The sequence below is a fragment of the Barbatula barbatula genome (genome assembly GCF_947034865.1).
Source record: "Barbatula barbatula genome assembly, chromosome: 11".
Taxonomy (NCBI): domain Eukaryota; kingdom Metazoa; phylum Chordata; class Actinopteri; order Cypriniformes; family Nemacheilidae; genus Barbatula; species Barbatula barbatula.
Genome location: NC_136774.1, coordinates 18357410 through 18376878, shown reverse-complemented (window position 1 = coordinate 18376878; position 19469 = coordinate 18357410). Strand labels below are relative to the sequence as shown.

General features: G+C 39.2%; 1 protein-coding gene across 1 annotated transcript in view; it reads right to left on the bottom strand.

Moving 5' to 3' along the window:
- doc2g (double C2-like domains, gamma) overlaps window positions 1-13724 on the bottom strand; it is a 36568-nt gene extending 22844 nt beyond the window's left edge. Inside the window, exons 1-5 of the mRNA XM_079467423.1 lie at window positions 13477-13724; window positions 11048-11468; window positions 9972-10051; window positions 8632-8706; window positions 3240-3349 (exon numbers count right to left, since the gene is read on the bottom strand). Of these exons, the coding sequence (XP_079323549.1) occupies window positions 3240-3349; window positions 8632-8706; window positions 9972-10051; window positions 11048-11450 (668 nt within the window). The 5' untranslated portion in view covers window positions 11451-11468; window positions 13477-13724. The remainder of the gene's footprint in view (window positions 1-3239; window positions 3350-8631; window positions 8707-9971; window positions 10052-11047; window positions 11469-13476) is intronic.
- Window positions 13725-19469: the final 5745 nt, after the last annotated feature.

The window sequence follows — 19469 nt, the reverse complement described above, 5'->3', positions numbered from 1 at the left end:
CTATTAAACAACAGTCATCAAAAAATACATAGTATATCAACTAAAAATAGAAAAATAAATATATATTACTGTATACCATCACGTACAGCACAGTATGCCGATGTACATTAAAAGCCAATACATTAACACACAAAGTAAAAGCCATTACTAAAAAAAGGTAGACTTAAGTGAACAAGAGCAGACAGATGGGTTTTACGTCAGTGACAACGTGACAAAAGAGTGAAGAAAGAATAGATGAGGGAGACAAACCAATGAGGAATAGGAGACAAATACCCGAATGTGGGAGAGAAAAAATATAAGTGTGATTGTGGGTGTCAAAGAGCGAGAGAGATAGGAAGACAGAGAGAGAGAGAGATCGCAAACAAACATATGACATTGACATTATGATCTTGTTTGCTTCATGCTTTCTTATTTTTCTCGATTACTCATCCCTTTCAGCAAAGTGTGAACACACACACACACACACTTGGAGGTGAATAACAGGTGCTCTCGACTTCCTGTATCCTGTTCCAGTGATCATTTTTAAACCCCAATTTTTTCAATTGGTTATTGTCAGTCTTTGGGATTATTCAGATTGCTGCATAAAAGTAAGCTGTATATACTGTATAACACATCAGAAAGAAGGGCAGCTGCTGTTTTAGTCAGTATCATGTTGTGACAAAATGAGTCATGGGTCTGTAACTTGTGAAAAAAACACTTTCACCAAGGATTACACATGCTGTGAGATGGCACAATTGCCAGAAATCCCACACAAACTCAATTAACACACCAGACATACTCTACACCTTTAGTACTCTCTATTTGCAGGCTTCTGGGAGATAAAATGGCCTTGTTGTGGATTAAAGTATATGTCACCCAAAAATAAACATTCTAGCAGCATTATTCCCTCTCGTGTCAATTAAACCCGTACATGACTGTTTCTTCTGTGGAACACAAAATATGTTTTGAGAAATGTATTTACACATCTTATGGTGCTTTTGTGCCCATACAATGGATTTAAATTAGAACTAAAATATGTTTTGTGTACGTTCTGCAGAAGATACAAATAATAAAGGCTGGGGAACTATTTGATCAATAAGGCCCCTGGAGAAAGCTCTCCATGAACAAACAGACAACTTGCTTCAGTTCTGAAAATATTTTTATGAGCCAATACGCCATCATTTTAAAAAAACAAATACTCGCTGAAACAAGTCCGACAGAAAGACTGTTTACCCCGGAAGTAAAACAAAAATAACTGGAATTTTAAACAAAAAGTGTCAATTTAGCTCCTGGCTAAATTATTACTAATACACACTTCATATGCTTCACATACTGTATGTTTCTGTGGCATCTGTTATGCTGATGTCTCTCATAATGACATCGAATGCTTTTCACCGGCACAGTAGCACTATTAATAAAGGGTATTCTTCCGAAAATGTTCCTCCGGCAGTCATTGTTTTCATGTGTAAAATGACATCCGCGTAAAAAAAGCAAGTGACAAAGAAAGGTCTTTGTTGATACGGGCCAATATGGTAAACGGAGAGAAGTAAAGAATCGCTTGCTCTGCAGAGATCTGGATAAATTGTAAGTTCATTCTTATTTTGGGTCGGCTACTCTTTCAACTGCATGACTGTTGTACTTTGCAGATTTGTGTGCCTAATATATCCATCCCACTCCTTCTCTCAGCAAGTGACTGCAGTCGGTTTGAGACTGGCCAGCTGTCACACCCCAGATACAGCTAGTGTGACAAGGTGCTGACTCTGCCCGTGGTGACATACCCCATCAACGCCCTGGGCTCCGGCAACCTGCTCTTCGGGATGATGGTCACAGAGCGCAACAGAGTGGAAAAAAATCATCAAACTCATCCTCAGGGATTACAAAGTGTGTACCCCACGAGAAACATTTCTGCCGTCACTTGCGGCAGAATTTATGCGTCTAATTGTTTTTTTTATTTTCGAAACGCTTCTGTTTGAAGCAATCTCACAAACCCTACACTTTTCTCAGAGTGCCGCAGAAGCACGTTCTGACTGAAGGTCTGTCTCCGGCGCTGAGGATAATCGGGCTTGAGCTAAAACCCCTTCAGCATGAAACTCTGATTTTTCACGGTGTCAGGCAAAAGTGGAACAAGGAGGACGAGCCGCTCTCTTTATCTCTCTCGTATTCTCATCCTGCGAGAATTCCTGCAAGGTGTATATCTCTGGCTTTGCATCAGAAGGGTTTTCTATTGGACCTCTCGATTGCTCTCTCTCTTTTTAGGCTCAAATCGTAGCGTACCTCACAACTGAAGGTTAGACCCGGGAGTGTTTGGTACCCAAAGGCTATTATGTTATTGCACCACAGAGTGGTCCACACCCCCTTTTCTCTCTTCACATATACACATGCCCACGCTCAGCTTACGAGTGCGTGCTCTGCATTGTTGCCATTCTTACAAAATAACGCGGCTAACATGAGTCACCGTCTTAAGGTCAGAGCGGTTCTCGGTCTTCTAAGACATTTATCTACAAAGCACAAAAACCCTCCAATGTTCAAAAAGACGTTTTTGCGACCGTCTTCCTTGCTGGTAGGTAAAATAAAATATATACATCAGGCTGTCCCTGCTCTTCCATTTCTCTTCCTATCAAGAAAAGGGTCCTGGGAAACACAGAAGAAGATATTTTGACAAATGCTGGCATTGGCCCCCAGTGACTTATATGGACACAAGACCACTGTGACATTTCTCAAAACCAGTCATACATGTCTAGATTGGTATGAGGGTGAGTACATTTTCATTTTTGGGTGAACTATCCATTTAATAATGGTGTCAAATATGGTACAGTACCATAAATAATTTGGTTAAACATTACATTTTGTTTTTGTTGAGGAGTCTCAGATCTCATTGCTTTCTGTAAAAATGTGCCTCTGGAGGATGACCACAAATGAACACACAAACACAAATAGGGCAAATGTTCTTATTGTCTCACTGTGATTAATAAGCCGGGCAAAGAGACTCCGTCCGCACCAAAAGGCATGTTAGCAGACCTTACCCTTTTAAAAGAAACAGCATATGCTGGTTTGGTATATTTTGATGCTGATTTAAACTGGTCATGGTTGGTCCTAGCTGGGTTAAGCTGGCCAAACCAGCATCAAAACATACCTAACCCAGCATATGCTGTTTTTTTCAACAGGGAGCCATATGTTCTAAGGGTGAGTTTCACAGTGTAAGCCAAAAATAACCGTGTGTGATATGAAGTGCACTAGATCAAGGGAAATAAAGGCGGTACCTGAGGGTTTTGGTGGTCATATCAGCTGCAGTTATGCCGTGATAGACAAGCGTTTCATTCCACACTGGATTCAGCGTGTTTTTTAAAGTCTTCGTGCGGAGTTTGTTTGCCTGTGAGGGAAATTAAAATAAAAGATTGGTGGATATAGAAATGAAATAAACGCCGTACAGAGCTTTGCTAAAGGGCGCAATACTGATGGTCAAAGAACCTTGCATTTACAAATCTGAGAATCAACCAATAAACCACAGCACCCCAGTGCATCTTAAATCACAAAACTCCAGTCTAAACTCAGATGATCCCCAAAATAACACTCTTACACATTTATGTCACCACCTCAGGGCATGGGATACAGTTACCAACACCTCCAAATCTCATCTGTACAGAAATAAACACAGCTCTGTGCAGTTCAAGAAAAAAATGCAATTTCACTCAATAGTGTTAGTTTCCTGCAAATTTGTGCAGTGATTGGTGTTGAAGTGGTTAAAGCTTAAATACAGCATAACATGACAATTGAATATTATGGATTATGGAATGTATTTTGTATGCAAACCCCGGAAGCGAGTTAGCATTTTAGGACTTCCAGTTCCTAGTACTTACCAGGGAACACTTTTTTAATAAAATTTGAAGGACTTGTCCGTGGTGGTGACGTTGATATCAAACGACCATATTTAAGTCTGTTCATAGCATCATGTTTACTTTTTACATTTACATTTACATTTACATTTACATTTACATTTACATTTACATTTAGTCATTTAGCAGACGCTTTTATCCAAAGCGACTTACAGATGAGGAAACATTGGAAGCAATTATAACAACATAGGCAACAAAATTCATAAGTGCATCAAACTAGTCCATTAAAGCCTAGCACAGTATAGTATTTTTTTTTTTATAAAGAAGGAAAGGGAAGAGAATTAGGAAAAATCAATCAGCAATTTTTACTCTTTTTTTACTTCTGGCGATTGTATTTTGGCTTCAAAAAGAAACAAATCTTGTGTTCATTTGTAAAGATTATCGGATAGACAAAACGTGTAAACATCATAAACCTTTGTTAATCACAGAGATTATTTGTTGCGATCTTCCAAAGTCTATGGGAAAAATGCACAGGATTTGCGGTGCTGACTTCCAGGTTGGCCTACAAAAACAAGTAATCGCTTCGGCTCTCAATATATAAAATAATATTATCCTTACTTATGGCTTGTATAATTATAACATGGTCCAATTCACTCTAAAAAAACATTGCTCCAACAAAAGGTTCTTCACAGCGATGTCATAGAAGAACCATTTAGGTTCTCTTAAGCAACAATTGTCTTTCTTTTTTATAATCTAAAATTTAAAAATTTTCACTACAAATAGGCTTTTGTGAAAAAGAAAGTTTTTTCGGGTGTTCTTTGTTCTTTATTTAAATATTCAGGCGAAAATAGTTCTTCTCTGGCATTGTGAAAGCACGTTTTTTAAAGTGTAAGTCAAGCTGCCCTTGACACCCTCCTTCATCAAAAGCTTCACCGTCTGTCTGACAGCCCTCTGCCTTTAGTCCTCTTAACATCGTTCTTATTATTCTCTATTTCAGTCCAGCAATAAATTGTATGTTTATCTACAATATGTTGTCTTGTTCTCTATCTGTCAGATACTTTGAACAATTGAATATCAAGTGTCTGTTTAATGTTGTGGAAATAAAACTGTGAAAAATGAAAATGTGTATCCTGTGTATAATGTAATTTCATTTTGTTGGATCTGTTTTGCCACCCTGGGGGCTTTGATTCGCAGCTCTCTTTGGTCTCTCCGTGGAGTTTGCCCAGAGCGCAACCATACCACAAACAGATCTTCAATTGCTACTATCCTCAAACAAATTATAAACAAAGGCGAAATACATTTATGTTCTTATACAAGGCAACTTACAGTAAATTCAAGCTACATTTTAATCAGTATGTGGAATATTTCCTATTGTGAGACAGCTACATTTAGAAAACAAACTGTACATTTTTCATATTATTAATATTAATATTTATCATATAAAATATCACAAGAGAGATTTATCTCCATTGTCTGTCAACTACCCATAGCTGTTTTTTGTGAATCAAACCCACAATCCTTGCAACGTACTACTAGTTGAGTTACAGTAACACTGTTGCACCACAGAGAGACAAACAAGAAAAGGCAAAATTCCAAGACCTTCATACAACAAAAACAATAAAGCCTACAATCTGTCAGCTTTAACAAACCCCAACCCCTAGGAAATTAATGTGTTTATACTTGAAGAATCGCTCATTTAAGGCTGATAAATTAATCTAACATTGGCAGGTGTGGCAAAAAGTAAATTATGGATTCTAGGTCACATCAACAAACAATAGCCAAACTTGTATCAAAGGACACAGTGAAACTGAAGATGAGCAGTGGGTTCAGCCACCAAGATAACAACATAAACAGATAGACAGAGAGCAGACAAGAGAGGGATGAAGAGAGAGAGAGAGAGAGAGAGAGAGAGAGAGTCAGTCAGAATGGACAGGGGTGAAAACATCATTTATCTCTTCTCCCTCAGGTGAAGAGCAGACATCTGCTCACCTACTTTACAGAGGAGAAAAGAGGATGAGAGGCTTCCCCCGACTCTCTCTCTATCACACACACAGCTCAGCATCACCCCTTCTGTTTTGCGTTCCTAAATCCTCAAGCCCCCCAAAACGTGCATAAACCTAGTTATATGAAAATGAGCATCATGCACCAATATACTGTATAGTATATTTTTATTGTAGGTTTTATTTGTTAAGAAAAAAATATACATGGGTTTAAATTCCAGGAAACAGACATATTGATAAAAATGAATAGTTTGAATGCACTGTATATCCCTTAAAAGCGTCTCTTAAAAACATAAATGTTCAAATAAATTACCCTAATATGCTTGTGTTACTATCCTTGGTTACATACTCACACACACGTAAAATACCCTCACACATCTCTCTCCCCAAACTGGGCAATTACCCTCCACAAGCTTGTTTAACAAATGAGTGTTAAATCAAAAAACGCTCTTGCTGTGAAGACCCAAACACAATCTCCCAAACCACAGGCTCTCTCTGGCTCTCGCTCTCCTGACAGAGCAAGTCCACGTCATTCATCGCCTGAAGAGCATGTTGCTTCTCTGCATATTTCATTATATCTTCCCTATCTCTCTCTCTCTCTCTCTCTCTCTCTCTCGCTTGGTTTTGCTCTCTGCACTGCTGCATTCGAAGCTGGAACCAGCCAAGCTTGGCTATCCTCTCTCTCCCCCTGAGGTTGCTCAGCACATGAAAAGCACACAGTAATTGCAGCAGACATTTGGAAAATATACATATCACAATTAATTAAAACAGTTAAAGCGGCTAGTGGGTCTCATTGGGAGAAAAGCTACATATTGTTACCTGAAACAACCACAAGAGTGTACAGTAATTGACAAAACAGCAGATGGTAATGCCATGGAACTGAATGATTACATTATTAATTGTACAATCCATGGTATTTAGAGCTTAAAACTACTACTTCAGTAAATTAAATGAAAACTAGAGTAGTGGCTAAAAGTGATGGCCAACCAGAAAGACTGTAATTTAAAGATTGTAAGAGTTCTTTGGAGAACCAGATATTGTTCTTCTATGGCATTGCTAGAAAGAACTTAGCTGAAGGTTCTTAAAAAAAGCATTTCCACTAAAAGGACCCTTTTACGCAATAGAAAGAGTCTATCTCCAATACTGTATGCATTTTCTTGAGCACCCTGGGGATTGAACCCATTACCTAGCTGTTGCTGCTGGTGGTACCACCATGCTCTACCAGTTGAGCTACAGGAAAACTACTAAAGATTTTGTACAACTTGTTAAAGCTTCATTCTTAGGGCCAGATTAACTAACAGCTTGCGTCGGCGCAAACGCCTCTTTTGGTCTTTTTTGAACACAAGTACTGAAAATTTGCGACTGACCTTTTTGCATATGCATATGTAGGAGTTTCCTCTTCAGACAAACTTCATGTGAGGAGAGGATTTAAATGAAGCACGCAACATGATTTTCATTGTACTGGTATAGGCCGCATTATTTAACGCCAGAAAAATAATGCGTTAAACCCTGTAGTGATTTGTGCTGGTATGGCATCAAATCAACAAAAAACTGCTAATAACACTCGCTAGCTCTGTAACTTCTTTCCTCTGCTTCCTCTCACGTAGGGTTTTGGCTTGCAACAGCATACGGTTTCACCTGTTTGGTTTACCTCTTCTACTGCCAAATCAGTGCTATTCCATATTCTTCTAAATATTTCATCTTTAACTCCTCTCTTTCCCACCTTTCCCTCTCTCTCTCTCCTCCATCTGGCCCAAGGCAGTGAGATTCCCAGAGCAGCAGCTCGGAAAAGTGTCTGTGACTCAGATATCTCATTTTCCATGCTGTGTGATGATGACACACACACACGCGCACTTCAAAAAGAAGGGGCCACTCACCATCCGCCCGATCCCCCTCGCCTCTTTATCTGTTACCTGCACTTTTTATGGGATTTCAATAAAAAAACTGCACGCAATCTAGCCATATAATTCCTACCGCATAAAAGACACCTGTAAATGTGACGTGTGTCGAATGACAACAGGAAAGGAGCCTTCAACCCCGCCTGTACGCCCACGTGTATGCGTGTGAGGCTGAGGGTGGGCGTTCACCACACACTCTAATCACTTCTGGCTTGCACACCTTTTGTAACCCACCCGGTCGATATTTACCAGGCTGGCGCGTGGGAGCACACGCAAGACGTGACGTTTCTCCCCATTTCTAATTCTCTCTCGTATATACGCTCTCCGGTTGACGTGAGCGGTGTAACAATCTGTGCTGTTTCCATGACAACCACCTGCTGCTGTCCCCTCTCATCTATCTCCCTCTCTTTTCCATCCCTCCCTCAATTCCAGCACTCGATGCTGTGTTGGTATTCCAAGGTCAAAGTGGGTCATGTGCCGATAGACAAAGAGATAGCGGCAGAGATTTGGACGGGAGCGAGAGCGGAAATGGGAAAAATAAAAAATGAATTGAAACCACTGGAGGAGGAGAACAGGACGCTTAATCTCGGCTGCTCCTGTCTCCGCCTAAAAACAGATTACAGCGCGGAATTTATTTCATGCAGTGAAATTTAAAGAGAGAATAATTCAGCACCAATCACTAAATCTACCAGTTCAGTCGTACGCTTTCCACAGCTTCAGCGCTCACGGGCAGCCCTGCACGACATGTATGCGCATATCACTCCTGCGTGCTGACGTGTGTGTGTGTCGGGAAATTATTAGCAACTTGTGCTGATGGTGCAGAGAGTTCAACCATGCTGTGTGCGTTGTTGCGTGTGTGTGTGTGTGTGTGTGTGTGTGTGTGTGTGTGTGTGTGTGTGTGTGTGAGAATGATGCAACGACCTTGCTTGCTCCAGGCAGGAGGTGGAGTTTCACGTATGGATCAGCCAGACCATTAGAGTCCATGGCCTTTAGTCCCTGTGGTCAAAAACAAACACACAACAACACAAGTTCATGTCACATGTGATGCACATATACTGTATGTCTGGATGGGGTAGAAGGTTAATAGATCATATCCTTAGAGAGCCATTGACACACTTTTGAGATTATAGGGATAGTTCACACAAAAATAAAAATACATTGTTTACTCACCCTCAAGATGTTCCAAATCTGTATAAATGTCTTTGTTCTGTTAAACATAAATAAAGAAATTTGGACAAATGTTAGCAACTGACATTTCTGGGACATCACTGACTACCATTGTAGAAAAATTTATGGTATTAATGGTAGTCAAAGGTATTCCAGAACTGTTTGGTTTACTAAATTCTTCAAAATGTCTTTCTTTGTTTTGTGTTCAGCAAAACAAAGTAATTTATGCAGGTTTGGAACAACTTGAGGGTGTGTAAATGGTGGCAAGATTTTCATTTTTGGGTGAACTATCCCTTTAAAGGACCAGTCGGGGAAAACTAGTGGCGAGGCTGGAAACAGCAACCAACGACACAACATGACGAATTCCATGCAAGGGGACCTGCGGTGTATGTTGATAAAATCAGCTCATTCTGAAGGTTATAAAAATAGATAATAAATTAGATAATATTATGCAATAATATTTAATTACTGTCAATGGATACCCCAAATAATTACACAATGGACCTTTAAGGTCCCTCCAGCGGGTTTAAAGCCAAATATATTCATATGTTCTTCAAATGTTCACTCAACTCAATTTCTCTTTTTGAAAAATATTCTGTGTTTTTAGAGACCCACTAAATGATTAAATGAGCAATGCTTAGATAATCGACATTAGTTTACTTCACAGCCCCACCAACCGAGATTTGCAAACTACTGCGGAGCAGTTGTAATGAGTTTCAACAAACACAGGTTAATTTCCTGTGTTGACATATTTCCTATTGAAACAGGAAATGGGACATCGACATCTCGCAAGTCTTTTACTTTACATCTAATAGCCTATTTGCATCGCATCTTAGCAAAACCATTATTTGCAAGTTGATATTGCTCCTCGAAGATAGATGGAATTAGACGGAGGGGACATTCTCATTGTACAACACATTTCATTGGACCAACAAGTCGCCAATATTTTTAGGTAGATTTTTCTGAGAAGACAGACTGAAAAGTACATTTTAAAGAGAGCACAAGGCTACGGACTAATTATGGTGGATTCTGACTTAATTATTTACGTCTATTCACTCATGTATTCGTATCTGTGCGTGTCTGTGTTAACCTACTTTGGCCTTGTGGACTGTGCAGTGTAAGCAGTTATTTTCTTGGTCAAACAGCAGGTTAAACTCCAGAGTTCCCAGGTATGCTGCGTAAAAATGACAAAAAACAAAAGAATAACTCAATACACACATTAGCAAATAGCAGCCGATAACAACGCAAATGACTTGGCCGGGAATCTTCCCTGTTAAGACCTAATCAGGGCTCAGCACATACAGATTGCCTGTAGTGTTTATGCACCATTACAGAAACTAATGAAGTATTTAACACTCTGATCGCGTACCCCAGTCCTTACACGCATCAATCCAGCAAACACCACACGAAGAAATCAATACTGAACAGTGTGAGGCGCAAGTCCAGGCCAAAGGGAAGTGCTCACGCCTCATTGCCTGCCTACTGGTGAATACAAATCAAAGGCATAGCAAACTAGGAAGAATTCATATATGTGGGATGTTGTGTAATGGAGATGCACATTCTTAAGTAGAGGATGAAAGTGACCGAGCAGAAAAACGGGTTATGTGGTGTACCGTTTAAAGGTTGCAGGTTCGAATCTCACAAGGCCTGATCCCCATACTATTATTGATGTGTCCTTGAGCGAAGCACTTAACCCTGGGTCGTTCCAGTTGAATTGACATTGTAATAAACAGACTGTCATATGCGTTGGATAAAAGCATTGCAAAATTATTACTTAGGCAAGTGATTCGCACACGCAACCTGCCGGGGGGGCATATTTACATAAATTAGCAATTAAAATTGTGATCCTGCTTTAAACACATGTATGTGTTACATGTGATGTGCATCATATTTTTACTCAGATGAAAGTGTTGCACCACTGAAGGCAGCAACAAAACAGGTCAAGTTTCTAATTTGTCTAATTTTTCTAAATCTGATTGGCAAGTCAATCACAAACAGAGTGCCGCATCATCCATTATTCGAACATAAATTACCTCTGATACACCATGTGTCCTAAAATGTCACTTAAAAACTAAACAAACTGTGATCGATTGCCTTATATGTCATTCAAACAGTTCAAACGCACCAGACCTTAGGTTACGTATGACTACTAGTGCCAAGGCAAACTCACTGTCATCATCATCCGAGTCTACAAACTGTCCGTTCTCCTCTTGCTCTCTCTCCCTCTTGCGGTCTTTCTCTCCGTCTGCATCGACGTCCTTGTCTTTGTCCTTTAGAACCTTTTTTTCCCGTGGTGGAGGGGGGGTGATGGGAAAGTCATGGAAGCGAGGGAAGAAGTCGGAGATCTGAGGAATGGGGAGTATGGGACCGGGACACACGTTGATGGCAAAGTGCTCCTGCATGGAGATCTTTACCGGGGAGGGAGGAGGCAAGGCAGGGCTGGGGGGCCCGGCAGCGGAGGGAGGGGGTGACGGAGAGGGGGAAGAGATGGTGGTGGGAGGCAAGGGGAGGTGAGAGGAAGGGTTGCTGGGGGGGATATGGGAGTGGGGAGGAGGTGGTTTGGAGACACTCATCGGGATCGCTGGAAAAGACTGTGGAGAAAGAGAGAGAGAGAGATTGTTTCAACCTAAAGAATGACACTAAAACATTTTAATTTAAACGTTTTGTTTCATTTATTGTATTTGTATTTGTTTGTTAGTGTTTTGGTTAGTTTGTATCACCACAAATAGAAACAATCGATTTGTTTATTTGCTCTGTTTAAAGGTCCATTGTATGAAATTTAGCGGCATCTATTGAGGAGATTAGGAAATGCAACCAACGGCTAACTCCACCGCTGACCAACCTCTTCCGAAGCACAACCGTGACTGACACAAAACTAGGATGCTTCTTTGCCAAAGGCGATAACGTATTTACGAAACGCTCTATGGAGCAGTTTGTCCGTGTACAAACAATATCGTGAATTCCATGTAAGAGGACCAGCGGTGTATGTAGACAGAAATAGCTCATTCAAACGTCAAAAAAACATAACACTGCATGTTAGGTCTTTATACACATCTGAACACATAGTTATTTATATTATATTGCATTTCTTTAGGTCGCTAACATCAATACCAATATTGCTCAAAAGTCCAGTCTGGGTTTCTTCAAAACCTCATAAACTTAAGTAATAAACTTCAGCACGAAACACAAACCACCGTATGTTCAACCGACAGAACCTAACTGTAAACATGCCACTTTATTTTTAACAAATCAAAATGTACTAATTATATAAATCATAATAATAAAAGAACAACAAAAAATCACATAGACTTACATTGGAGGACAAAGCTATTGCCGTAAAGACCCCCATCTCAGGATAACTACAGCGGTTGGTTATTTTGAAGTGAGCTACCAAGCAAACATCTAGAAAACACCCAGCACCCTTAGCAATGAACTTAGTCTTTATTTCACAATAATATAGATTTTGTGACTCAACTTTGCTGCTCAGTCTGCTAACCTTACAAAGAAATTCTTCCAGAAATTTATTTGGCGCCGATATTTGTTCTATGCCAAAGTAAACTAACGCATTTGATGTGACACAATTGAAACACAAGAATGCCCCAAAGCCCCGATCCAGACAAATTAAGACGTGTGACAGACTTCTTGAAGATAATATCTTTCATTACCAGTAATGCGGTGCTGTTTTGATTACACTACCTCCCTCAGGACCGAGATATTGTGGGTTTCATACACTGTGCGCAGCGTCTCACACATTCATACTTTCAACCTCTGCTTTTCACATATTTCTCTGTAGTTTGTTTGTAGAGGCTAGTATCATGAGCTAGATGCTCTAACAAGCAAAAAACTGAAAAGTGCGATTACGACTTCATTAGAAGTCAGTTCTTTTCTTTTGATTTGACACACTGATGATTTTTATTTGTTCTTTAAGAAGTTCAGAACTGTTTTAACCAAACAAACACTTACTATTTTGCTAATCAAACTATTTTACTTTGCCTCTCATAAAATGTGACAAAAAGAAGCATTACATTAAAAATGACATCTTACATCACAATGACACGTCACAATCCTCAGTTATGTTTGCACACAACGTAACACACGCACGCACAGAACACATCGATATTTTATGTGGCAGGAGTCAGACACAGTCAAACCTCAAATGCTTTCAAACACACATTCTACACAGTGAGGCTGATACGATACAACACCACATGCACACAAATCCTGTCAAGCTGAATCCCAAACACACACACATGCACATCAGTGAACAGAGACACATCATTGCTCCTGCACATATGCAGAGTTCAACAGAAGTCCAAATACACAGAGCCAGTACGAGGAATAAAACCATCACACACTCGCATGAACACACATGTGCACAAAAATGTGTTAAATTCAAGGTAACACTGAAGAGGATACACACCTGACACACAACATACCTTCACTGGTACAAACAGAAATAGATACATGTGGTGACTGGCTGACAAACGTACCTGCATGCACGCGTACACGCACTAACAGGTGGTCAAGGTAATACACAAACCTATCAAGTGGACGTAAAGATAAAAGCATTCCAACACACAGACGCACACGTACACTCACCCAATGACAATCTTCATCTGTTCGAGTGCTCCATCTCCTTTACACATGGTTTCTCTCACACACACTGAGGAGAACCTCCGTCGCTTTGTATCAATATATCCTCATGCGTTCTGTGTCCCTCTCTCTCTCTTTTTCTCTCTCACTACACTCTCTGCTGTGACGTGGTCTTTAAATTCTCCGAGCACTTGGCGGTCCGCACTCACAGATCCGTTACTCATGCGGTATACTGCCGCGGTTGAACAATGAGTGCTGGTGGAGAGAGGCACAGAAAAGACGCAAGAAACAGAATAAACGTACTGAGGAGAGTCAGAAGGATAAAAAGGGGGCTGGTTAATGCTCTTTCGCCAGTGAAAATTTCTTAAGATGGGTTTATTAATATTATTTGAGTAGAGGCACATACCTTTAAGACTTGACTAAAATGAAACTAAAAAGTATTGACCAAAAAATATTGCCCACTATAGTCTTAATGCATGCTATTGTTCTTTCAATGAGCTTTTAACAAACAATTATAGCAAAACACTATAGTGGGATCGAAGTTATATAGTACAACTGTCTAATATAGACCACTTTGCAAGATGTAAACACTGGCCCAGAAGCACTTCCGGTATCTTTTTTATTTATTTTATTTTAAAATGTAAATTATAAAATCTTAAAGACATTCATTTAACATTTTGGTTCATTTCTGTTGGTTGTAATTTTTTAATCTAGAGCAGCGTTGGATCAGCATTGCTTACGTGCATTTTCCGAAGGGGTCTATAAGGCAGATTCTGTCTGGGTGTTAGAATCAGTGGTCAGTTCGAATTGCGCCTCTCATGGTTGGGTTTGCCAGTGAAAAAAGAGGCAGAGAAATGTTTAGTAAGGCAAAAAGAAAATTCTGCTGCATTCTAAGAGAAAAACTCTACAAAAACCTCAGTCATCAAAGCTTTGCTCCAACTGCCTATGGAAACAATTGCTCCAAAAACAAGCATCATGGGACTTTGTACGCGAGCAGTTGGCGCTGAGACATACTCATATTTTATAGTTTTGCCTCCTCAGGAGTTCCGTCAAAAAGCTTTGCGTCATGAATAACATTCCAGCTTTTCTAACTGTTGTCAAAATGTAGAGCTAGTCTTCACGCAAAGCGTTTTAGTCTATTATTGTGACGGCAATAAACCACACAATACACTTTAAAAGAATAGTTCAAATGAAATCTTACTTACCGAGTCTTACTGCATGTTGTTTCACTTTGTTCCATATTTTCCAGAATATATTTTTATACAAAGAAAGTGAAAGATGAATTATATTGGTTTATGTGTATCGAAAAGCACAAAAAGGACCCTGGAGTCTTTGGGGAGTTTGTAAAAAAGATTTTTCACTCTCTGACAGTCGCACTTACACCGCTTTCCTTTGCTTCCATGAGTTTAAAAATATATCCTTCAATATATTTCAAGTATAATGTACATTATTTTAAATCTAAAATTACTCGAGTATATGAAAAACAACCACAATTCAACATCTTCACAATTGGCTCGGATGTTCCTCTAGTGAAAATAGAGTGTGAATTTATTACTTTATTTAGGTCTCAGATGTGATATATCTTGCCTTGATGTCTTGATGAAGTGCAAAAACAAACTCGGTCAGGTTCCATACACCCCTTAAGAAATCATGATAAATTCACTGAAGGGAAAGGCAGACAAAAAAGCATGACGCTTAGCAGCTGTGCAAAAAAAAACCTCTACAAAGAGTTGACAGCTAGTGAACAGAGTATTTTCCAAACCCTTCAGTTTTGACTTTTGCAATAAGTGCTCATTTGTGAGCCGCTAATGCAGAATTAGCAAAGTGTCTGAAAAAATAATTAGCAAAGGCTCCGTGTTTCTTTTAAGCTATAAGACATGAGCTGAAGGTCACCTTGTCACATGAAGGTCAACCTTAGCGTAATTGTGCGGTGGCTTGTGTCCAGACTCATGTCAGGGGAACTGTAACACAGATATGAGAACATTCATCTTTCTGTAAGCAAAAGAGAATGAATTAATGCTAAAGAATGACTCATAACACACATCCACACACTGCATTGAGAAATGCACATACAAAAGTACAAAATTATAGAGCGCAGAATTAATGTGTTACATATGATTTTTTTTGCTTTCTGACATAAGAAAACCACACAATGAAGGATTATTGAAAATAAAATTAAAATGATCAATTAAACATATCCGGTTGTTTATTTTGCCTAAGAATACACGTTAGACAGCAGGTTGATAAGGATGCTAGTTCCAAATGCAAAAACAGTGATGGTAAAATTGCTCTTTCTTTTTACCCAACAGAAAAATTACATTCGTTGTCTGATACACCGGTAAAAGTAAGCTATCACAAACGCAAGGACATGAGCGAGCCTAAGAGACAGAAAAATTCACTTGGATTTACATACATAGATTGTGATCACACATAGATATGCTGAATTCACGCGGTGAGCGATGTAATTGCAATGCGCAGCCTCTTTTAAGCCGATGTGGCTGCTGCTGCCATTTACAAAAAGATAAAATATTTTTATCTTCAGCTGCGCATGCAGCAAAGAGCCATGCCCTTGGAAATTGCAGGATTTTGAATGCACGAGAACCACTTGTATTTTCGCCAATGAAGCGGCCCATGTTTTGCCGCTTTACCGCATGTTTACCTTTAAAAATGAACTGGACTGGTGTGAATCCAGTAATACACTGGAAATTGACAGATGTTTTACAATTAACCTTGCACATCTCTGCTAAACACTTACTTTCAGCATCATTCTTAGTGAAGCTGGAGTCGATTCAATTTTTTTTTTAAATATTTAATACAAAGTCATTGGGAACTGAGTTGACTCATTGAGTTGACTCGCTTAGATTCGTCCTACGATATCTTTCTGTAGACAATTTTTTCTGTATGTTGAAACATTACACCAGTACACAAACGCAACATATTTGTTTTATCATTTACTCGACAGAGTTGTTACTAAACGCCATAACAGGACTGACATTTTAAAGGATGAAATCGATCAACTTGTCTTATTCCACTTTTATTGCAATCTCACTCCTCTGATTTTTTCCCCTTAAGGATGGAGAAAATGTACCTGAAATGGAATCAGAATTGGATTTGCTTCCAAGAATTCTGGAATGAACGGTTCTCTTATTGAGCACCTAAGACATGACTTTTAAAGATAAAATATTTGGACAAGGGTTTATAATAAAAAGCAGAATATGGAAAAAAAATCTTGACGGCTAAATTTTGCATAGATAAGCCAAATGGTGCATTGCTTAGTTTACGCCCACGGCACCATTTCATTTCCATCTCTCATCTCAGAGGATTCCACGTGTCATCGTTCACCTTCACAAACTGATAACAGGCATTCTGCAGACATTTGCGGCCCATTTAAGACTCTGTATATTCTCATCTCCATTTTGCTCTTTCTTTTTTTCATTACAGACAGACAGGTACTATTAGCTCTCTGCCAGTCTCATCTGTGTTTCTGACAGTCTGTATGAGCTCTGCTGTGCCAAGTTCTCTCGTCTCACCTCAGTTCAACAGACACGTGACTTTTCTTTTCGGCTGTGGGGGAGACAGGCTAGTTTAAAGTCACCGAACGCGCAACTCTCTGAAAAGCAGAAAGCACTGTGTGGGTTGGCCGGAACTCTTCAACAACATACCAAACTGAATCATAAGAGGTTTGTTGATGATGCTTTAGCCACATCTTGAAAAACTCCAAAGAGTGGATGACATGAAATGGTCAAGTTATTAAAGAGTTGATTTAAAGGCACAGTACAAGTTTCTTGTACAGCTGTGTAAGAGTGCTGATGTTACAGTATACTTCATCTAAAAGTATTCTTTTATCATTTGTCTTGTAGTTTTTTTTATGACCTTCATCTCCACAAAATGGTTAAGTAAAAGCTGTGATTCATATAGCAAAAACCTTGAAGTTTTTGAAGAAATGATGCAAGAGCACCTTAAATCCACTATTATTATATACATGAACCGTGACCTTGCCTGTAGGTCACACCCACTCTCCCAAAACCAAGAAAACTAAAACAGAGTTCCCAGAATAAATAGTTAAAAACGGATTAATCTATAATGAACGCAGCTCAAATCCGGTGACGGGAGACTGCTCTGAGGCTTTACATTACAGGGTTGATTCATGGATTCAAAAGGCGGACGACGTTTTGCTCCCACTCTGTGCCTTTTTCGTAATGAGAAAATAAATCACTGAGCGGCGAGTTTCTTTCTTCGCTGTTACGTAATGTTCACGTAGCATAGTGCAGTTATTCAGTATTTATCACAAGGCATACTCTCTCCTACGGTCTCTATGTGACGTCTTCTCTCAGAGGTTTAAATTAGTCCCTCTCCAGGGATAATCCTGAGCTGGGGACTAAACAACAATCACAGTTTGGTGCTAACTCAGCCACTTCTCCATTCCAAATGACCCAATTCTCCATCTCGCTTCATCTAGCAACACCCCTTTTCTGCATTTTCTCTCTCAATACATCACTTCCACCTTTTGTCCTTTTCTTGCTTTCTCTGAATATTATTCTTATTTCTCTCCTATTTCTCCATTATGCGGCTTTGTTTGTTTTTTTGTGCGTGTCTGATGTTGACATGACTGATAACAGGTTAGTTTTGCAGGGGCAAGTGACATTTGTGATTGATAGCATGCCATATTATATATATATATATACACACATATGTAAGAGAGAGAGGGAGTGAGGGCAAGATGTGTGTATTGTGCATATTTAGATATACAATGTGTATATAAGTATATCTAAATATATGGTGATAGCCCAATTCAGTGGACCGGTAGGAATAAATAGAGAAATAGAGTATGCCAAAAATGGCCCTTGGGGTAGGATGACAAAACAGCTTTCCAGAACTGAAGATGACTGTATTACGAAGACAAAAATGCACATGTAAAGATAGAAAAAAATAATTTAAGGAGAAATAATTCAATGCTATGAACATGCACTCTGAAAAATGACCTGAACAAATGAAAGGACAGTTACATTTAAGTGTGGGTGTAGAGAACGAGAGGAAGTCTGAAGTCGTGTGAAGAAAACAACATCCTGAATTTAAATTTGGTCGGTCACATAGGAGATCACTAACAAAAAACTTTTGATAGAAAGCGTGGTTTCTGCAGTGGCATTTTAGACACTGTTTTTTATCCAACAGTAAACTATTTTGCAACTCTATGATCAAACAGATACACATGGTATTCAAAACCCTTGACACTAAAAAAATCACATTTGCACGGGCTGGTTGCATTTGCAGATACCATGAAGCATCATGGTAAAAATGGTACATGTGAAACTCAGTTATGGTATGTACAGCCAGCCACAGGAAAAAATTAAGAGTCCACTCCAAATTTTCAATTAATCACCATTTCCACAATATTGTGTTCATTCCAGTCCAGTGTCTGTTGAATTTCAACAAAATCAAACCTCAGGAGTGACATAAAGTCATCCAACAGCAATGTGTAAGACTGACAGCATGTCAAAGAAACACATATAAATTGAGGTTTGGCATCTTTTCTGTGATTTCGACCTCTTTCTTCAGTTCATTTTCTGTAAATAGAAACAATATTTAATTTTAATTTGAGATAAATATTGCAAATAGTTCACAGAATGAAACAATTCTTCTAATTCAACAAAAATTCTAATTCACCTAAACACATACATACAGTATAAATAGTAAAGTCATAAAATGTTAATTTTTTTCTATGGCTGTATATATATATATATATATATCATGGTAACCTGTCCCACTGTATCACCCCAGTACTCTTATGTTACAGACAATTGGAAAAAAGTTGAAGTAAAGTATGAGTCTGTGTGTGTGAGCTGTACCTGGTGTGTGTGAGCTGTACCTGGCATACATGCCTGCATGAGGCGTCTTATTTTTTGGTGTTCCTAGCGATTTTAAAGCCCTGTTAAATGAAGCCGAACGCAGCCATTATCTGCTCATGCAGCATCATTAGTCACCTCAAGCGTTCCGCATCA